The sequence below is a fragment of the Sinocyclocheilus rhinocerous genome, unplaced genomic scaffold, assembly GCF_001515625.1.
Source record: "Sinocyclocheilus rhinocerous isolate Xijiao unplaced genomic scaffold, SAMN03320098_v1.1 scaffold50, whole genome shotgun sequence".
Lineage (NCBI taxonomy): Eukaryota > Metazoa > Chordata > Actinopteri > Cypriniformes > Cyprinidae > Sinocyclocheilus > Sinocyclocheilus rhinocerous.
Window position 1 is genome coordinate 1,515,366 of NW_015641057.1, and position 7,642 is coordinate 1,523,007.

The 7,642-nt window shown below is 31.3% G+C and overlaps 1 protein-coding gene across 1 annotated transcript in view; it reads left to right on the forward strand.

Moving 5' to 3' along the window:
- LOC107754481 (bifunctional heparan sulfate N-deacetylase/N-sulfotransferase 1-like) overlaps positions 1–7,642 on the forward strand; it is a 36,155-nt gene that overhangs the window by 19,504 nt on the left and 9,009 nt on the right. Inside the window, exons 4-10 of the mRNA XM_016570940.1 lie at positions 1–146; positions 2,158–2,245; positions 2,743–2,897; positions 2,967–3,152; positions 4,656–4,784; positions 6,629–6,811; positions 7,074–7,170. The exon at positions 1–146 is cut by the window's left edge and continues 190 nt beyond it. Coding sequence (XP_016426426.1) covers positions 1–146; positions 2,158–2,245; positions 2,743–2,897; positions 2,967–3,152; positions 4,656–4,784; positions 6,629–6,811; positions 7,074–7,170 — 984 coding nt within the window. The remainder of the gene's footprint in view (positions 147–2,157; positions 2,246–2,742; positions 2,898–2,966; positions 3,153–4,655; positions 4,785–6,628; positions 6,812–7,073; positions 7,171–7,642) is intronic.

Consider the following 7,642-nt stretch of genomic DNA (forward strand, 5'->3'; position numbering starts at 1 on the left):
GGCTTCACAAGCTGGTGTTTGTGGATGCGCTGTCCTTCCTCACCGCTAAGAGACTGTCTCTGTCCCTTGAGCGCTTCATACTGGTGGACATCGATGATATATTTGTGGGAAAGGAAGGGACCAGGATGAAGGTGGCAGATGTGAAGGTGCGTTATAGAGATACACCGATTGCTTTTGGATTTTTGCCACGGTTATGTAAAGAAACTGCAAAGTAAAGAAACTATGGGGAAATAGAGCTAATGTGATTGGGAAATCACAAGATTTTTATTTATGTTTTGAATACAACACAAAAATATATATGTGGGAAAATCTCATGAAAACGATATTTCACACCAAAGGGGAAAAATAAGAAATCATATGATGTATAAAGATAATTAAGCTTGTTTTTAGGGCCATTTTGATGACTAACTCATTGTCAATATTGTGATGCGTCCAGGTATTTTATACTCATTATTACAGAAATTGGAGTCTAATGAGAATCATCACTGAAAATCATTGGTCTTTTTCACTGTTTAAAGTTTACTGTCCCATATTTTTGTCAGCTGAAACCCTTTGAATGATGATAATTTCTTGAAATCCCTGAGATCTTAAGTTAATATTTCAAAATAATTTCAAAACAGTACATTTGCATGTTCACAGTTCTCTGATGTCGGTTAAAGGCAGGGTATGTGATTTTTCAAAAACGCTTTAGAAAACTGATTCGGGCCGAATCGCAAAACAAACTTGTAGCCAATCAGCAATAAGGGGCGTGTCTACTCGTGATGTGGAGGAGAGCGCGTTCAGTGCATGGGACGGACATTAGCGCCGCTCACGTCCGTAGACACGGTGTAACATTGGTTTTGCTTTGTTTCACAGAACTAATCGTTGCCTGGGTTGCGTACGTATATGTGGGGCGGAGCTATCAAAATAGGGGCAAAACCCTTTTGGGGTAGGGGCGTGTTTGTTTTGGTGATTTCAAATATCAACATTGGTGACCAGAAATCACTTACTCTGCCTTTAATAGTCACATGGCATGCAGGATAACAAATAAAATATTTAACAATTTTAGTTAAGTATTTTAATTAGAATTTTAATAATTTATTTGACATTAAAATATTAAATTATATAAATGATAAATAATCAATAAAATATACTTTTTAAAAAAAAATGTTTTTGTGCCACACTAATGCGTAATAGTGATGCAACTACCATGAAAATAATGCCACAATGCAAGAAAAATTCTTAAAAATGCTTAATATTCTTCATGCTAAACATAATTTCTTATTTTTCTTCCCTTTAAATGTATTTAATTTTGAGGTGAAATGTGACCTGAACATGTTTATGACAGATTTTATGAGATTCTGAACAAAAGATCAGCATAAAAACATCAAGGTCACAGCTTATTTGTGATCACTGCTGTATATTCCATCTCTTCTGAAGTCATGCCACGACTGTATGTGAGAATCAGACACAACTGTTAATATTTTTCTGAACTTTCCCTTTAATCTCTCATTAAATTTTTTTCATTTGTGTCTGTTCAGATGGAAGCAGAAACTGCTGTAAAACTCCATCTGAAGCTCAGTGACGTGTGTGTGTGTGTACTTGTTTAACTATACTTGTGGTGGCCAAATGTCCTCACTTATATTGTGAAATAATATGACCCATTAGTGAGGACATTTGTGTGGTTCTCACTAGTTAAAAAGGCTTATAAATCGGCCAGACATTTATAAGGCCACACAAACGTGTGTGTGTGTGTTTGTTCACTTCAGGAAAGAAGAGTTTAATGAAATCGTTTCATTCACTTGCCACATAAACATGCTGTTTGTAGTTGTGAGTGTGTGTTTTGATGCATGTAGATGAATATGATGAAGCTCAGAGCAAATACACACAATCATATGAATCATGAAAACAAGCATCTGATGATGAACACAAACCACAGGAAAAAAATAAAGACTTCAGACTGAGAGAAGAGATGTCAGACACATCTGATGAAATGATGGATCCTACTGTGAGTGTGTGTGTGTGTTTGCTGTAGTTTATCTTCAGAAGTGAGAGAAATCTAACAAACTTTCCTTCACAGACGCTTCCAGATGTCCTCATATGGAAATCACCATTTCATGTGTTCATGAATTATGTTTAGACGCGTGAATATCATGAATAATGTGTGTATCTTCTCAGGCGTTGGTTGAAACTCAGAATGAGCTGCGCAGGTCGATTCCAGGTTTCACTTTTAACCTGGGCTTCTCAGGGAAGTTCTTCCACGCAGGTGAGTGAAAACCACACAAGATCAGCTTTTGAGGAGTCTTGAATTTATGTAATTTTTAAGTATATACACCCATTTTATTTGAATTAAATATTTTTATATCAATATGTAAATCCATAATTAATTACAAAACTAATACTAAAACATTCCCTAATATACTATATATATATATATATATATATATATATATATATATATATATATATATATATATATATATATATATATATATATATATATATATATATATATATATATATATATATATATATATATATATATATATATATATATATATATATATATATATATATATATATATATATATATATATATATATATATATACTGTATATATGTGTGTGTGTATGCATGAAATTTCAACTGTATTATTTCATATATATGTATATTAATATGTATAGAATTATATATAATTTCATTTAGAAATAAAAAATTAAACACCTTTTTTAAATGCTACATATATATGAATAAATGTGTCAGGCACTGATGAGGAGGATCGGGGTGATGATCTGCTGCTGTCGTATGTTGATGAGTTCTGGTGGTTTCCTCACATGTGGAGTCACATGCAGCCGCACCGCTTCCATAACCAGAGTGTGTTAGCAGAGCAGATGATGCTGAACCGACGCTTCGCAGAGGTCAGACACACACCCACACACGCACACACACAGGTCTGGAGTGATGTTTCATCGGTGTTTGTCCTGTAGGATCACTCCATCCCGACTCACCTGGGTTACGCAGTGGCTCCTCATCACTCCGGCGTGTATCCCGTCCACATCCAGCTGTACGAGGCCTGGAAGCGCGTGTGGGACATCAGAGTGACCAGCACTGAGGAGTATCCACACCTCAAACCCGCTCGATTCAGACGCGGATTCATCCACCGCTGCATCAGGGTGAGTGTGTGTGTTTGGTTGAATAGCTTTTAAAATGATACTGTAACGTAAGCCACTTTTTCACGGACTCACAATTGCATAAACATTTGTCACATTTTGTTCCCAAATGACAGTCTGGTCTCTTAAATCAGTCATGAAGCACAACAGCAAGAGCGTTTACACTCTTATTGCTTATTTCTTACTGCTTATTCACCACAGTTGAATGAGTGATTAATACATGAATATTTATCCTTTATCCACACAGGACAAATGACCTGCAAAACATTTAAAGGAAAAATATGATGGGTTTTCAAGTGCTCATCAATGTAAATAATTATTTTGTAATTTGTTTTATCATTATTTTATAGTTAATAATTACTTTATTGAACATTTTATGAAACATTATTGCATGTATTTTATAATTATTATACAAAATATGAAACAATTATGAAATTATAAATAATGAAATAACTAACATAATTACCATAAAATAATTATAAAATAAAATTGAACTATTAAAATAACAAAATAATATAGAATACCTATAAAATAGTTATGAAATAATATTACATTTAAAAAATTGGGTTTCCCAGTGCTTATCAGTGCAAATAGTTATTTTGTAATAATCATTTTTTTAAATAATTATGAAATAATATATATTATGAAATTGACAATTATTAAATATAAAAATTATATATTTGATATTATTTCATAATTACTTTATAGTTAAAGTAATTATGATATAATATTAAATGTATAGTTTCATAAAAATATTATTTTGTAATTACTGTAAAATAATTATTGAATAATATTAAAATCTAAAATTAAAATAATGGATTTCCACTCTATTCATAACCAGTCATTCTACATAAATACTGCTTAGAGCAATGCATTTTATTGGAATAATATGATCGTCACCTCGCACTCATGGTTTTGATTCAAATATTTTTCTAAAATAATAAATGCACCACATCCGATTGGACGGCTGCATCTGACTAACTGACAATAGCTGAAATATTTTATATTGTAATGCATTCAGAGTTCAAATCAGATCAGCAGATCTCTCTCTTCTATGGAAATCAATGACTTTCAGTCCATTCCCTATCATTTGTGAGACAGTGAAAAGGCAGCTTTAAAATCAGCACTCAAGACGCTGTTTGTCAGAGCTTTTGAGACACTGAGACTCGGCCCGTAACAGTCAAAGCTGTTCATCTCACGCACAACCAACAGTTAACAATACGACCCCTGAATTAAGAGTGAAAACTGTCCCTCCGTCTCATTCCCTGTTTGATTTATCCTTTATTTCAGGAGCAGATTAATATTCCGCTCGCCCTCTTTCATCGATTCTCTAACGAGTTTGAGCTCCTGAGTTCAGTGTGAGATGTTATGAATATTACATTAGCTCACATCTATTTATTTCCAGAGAGACAGGCGCTGTCCTGGAGCCCATGAGAAGAATGTGTGTGTGTGTGTTAGGCAGTGTGAACGGAGAACTGATTGTGTGTGTGTGTGTGTTTTGCTCAGGTTTTGCCCAGGCAGACGTGCGGTCTGTTCACACACACCATCTTTCATAAGGAGTACCCCGGCGGGCCGCAGGAGCTGGAGCGGATCATTGACGGAGGGGAGCTGTTCCTCACTGTCCTGCTCAATCCCGTCAGTCCCTCTTTACCAACTCTATACATCAACTTACGCTGTGCTTATGATTGTACTGTCAGCTGGACTTGGAGATATAGCTATATAAATGATGATGTTCTGTAAACATCTTAATATTTATATATTTGATGTATATATATATATGACTTAAAAGGGTGTTTGTGTTTTTTTCCAGTCAGAGAAACGTCATTTCAACCAAACAGTCAGTGTAGCCAAGTAGATGCGTGTGCTTAAACATAAAATACAGTACAGATGTAGTTACAAAATAATCAAGACATGCTGAACTTCAGATATTTTTCCTCCTACCTTTATGAAAATGCAAGTAGGTAAACAGTGTTTCCTATTAATACTTTGTTGGTCTATAAATAATATATAATAATCATTAAACGATTAATAATTATAAATGATAAAAATAACTGAAATCATTATGCAGTTATAAAAATAATTATTTTAATATTTATATTTTGTAATTATGAAATGATCTAAAATATAAAATAATTATTACATGGAAAAAATAACTGTGCAATAATTATGAAATATTACAAATAAAATAATTCAATAATTGTTTCAGGTTTTATTATTATTTACCGGCTATTCAAAAGAATTTAGAAAATTCTTTCAAGATTTGAAGATTTGAAAAAAGGTGATGTTGTAATCAAGACATCTTTTTAATCAAGGAAGAATAATATTTAATAATTTTATTGATATAGACCAATGAAACAAATATTAATAATCAACATTATTTACCTAATTTGTATTTTCACCAAAGGTACAAAGAGTGAATAACGAATTAATATTTATCCAGACAAAACAAATGACCTGCAAAACATTTGAAGGAAAACATCCAGAGCTTATCAATGTAATTAATTATTTTTAATTGTAAAATAATTATTTTATACTTATTTTATATGTAATAATTATGAAATAATATTTCATGTAAAATTAGTTCTGAATTGATGAATCATAAATTATACAATATTTTATGCTATTATAAAAAATTTTAATGGTTATAAAGTTTTAATGGTTAATTTTTATTGTAATTTTTTCATAATTATTTTATATTTTATATCATTTCATAATTATAAATTTGTAATTATGAAATGATCTAAAATATAAAATAATTATTACATGGAAAAAATAACTGTGCAATAATTATGAAATATTACAAATAAAATAATTCAATAATTGTTTCAGGTTTTATTATTATTTACCGGCTATTCAAAAGAATTTAGAAAATTCTTTCAAGATTTGAAGATTTGAAAAAAGTTGATGTTGTAATCAAGACATCTTTTTAATCAAGGAAGAATAATATTTAATAATTTTATTGATCTAGACCAATGAAACAAATATTAATAATCAACATTATTTACCTAATTTGTATTTTCACCAAAGGTACAAAGAGTGAATAACGAATTAATATTTATCCAGACAAAACAAATGACCTGCAAAACATTTGAAGGAAAACATCCAGAGCTTATCAATGTAATTAATTATTTTTAATTGTAAAATAATTATTTTATACTTATTTTATATGTAATAATTATGAAATAATATTTCATGTAAAATTAGTTCTGAATTGATGAATCATAAATTATACAATATTTTATGCTATTATAAAAAATTTTAATGGTTATAAAGTTTTAATGGTTAATTTTTATTGTAATTTTTTCATAATTATTTTATATTTTATATCATTTCATAATTATAAAATAATTATGAAATAATAGTAAACGTAAAACAATTACAAAATAATCGTTTCAGACTTATATTTATAATTGGCCATTCTACAGAAATTGTATTTCCAGTGAAATGGCTTTGATTGGCTGAAGTGTGGTGTTTCTCAGATTAGCATCTTCATGACGCACCTGTCGAACTACGGGAACGACCGCCTGGGTTTGTTCACCTTCAAACGGCTGCTCAACTTCCTGCTCACCTGGACGCACCTGAAACTACAGACGCTTCCTCCGCTGCAGCTGGCCGACAAATACTTCCAGATGTTCCCGTCTGACACCGAGCCGCTCTGGCAGGTCTGTGACGACGGCTATTTACTCAAAGTGTTGAGTTGAACTACAGGAACAAAATATAAATCTGCATTTGAAATCTGAATGAAATGCGTCATGATGTGATTAAAAGCACTGAATCCAGCTTCACTGTGATTGGCTGCTGCTTACAGCTCATTTACATAAAGTCCAGCATTTCCCGACTCTTTCTCAGCTCTGGCTGTCAGTCTGCTTGTGATGCTTTCTCTCGTCTCGGTGAAATCTGTCAGCGGTGTGATCTTGTGTTTAGGACCCCTGTGAGGATAAAAGACACAAGGACATTTGGTCGAAAGAGAAAACCTGCGACCGTTTCCCAAAACTGCTGCTCATTGGCCCTCAGAAGACGGGTGAGGAACAACAGCACCACCTGACAGACGCATTCAATACTGCACACACTCTTTACACTGCCAGATTACTTCAGACTTTATTGGCATGATTGTGTTTTAAAATATTGTCAAAGCGTACACAAAACAAGTAATATGAAGAAAAAAACTATTAAATTAATAATTAAAATTAACAGTTAAAACCGTGTTAAAATAAAGTGCTTAGTAATGAATTAGAAAAAAAATATTATATAATAGATGAAATGACTGAAAGATTCATTTAGATGATACATTAATTTATGTCACTGTTATTATTTTAAATAAAACATTAAAAACATTTGATTAAAACTAAAAACAAAACAAAAAAAGTATTGTTATTTAAACTTATTTTATTTCAGGTAGAAATTTTTCATTTTCATTTAGTTTAACTTTTAATTTTAGAAATATATATATATATATATATATATATATATTTTTTTTTTTATAATAATAGAAT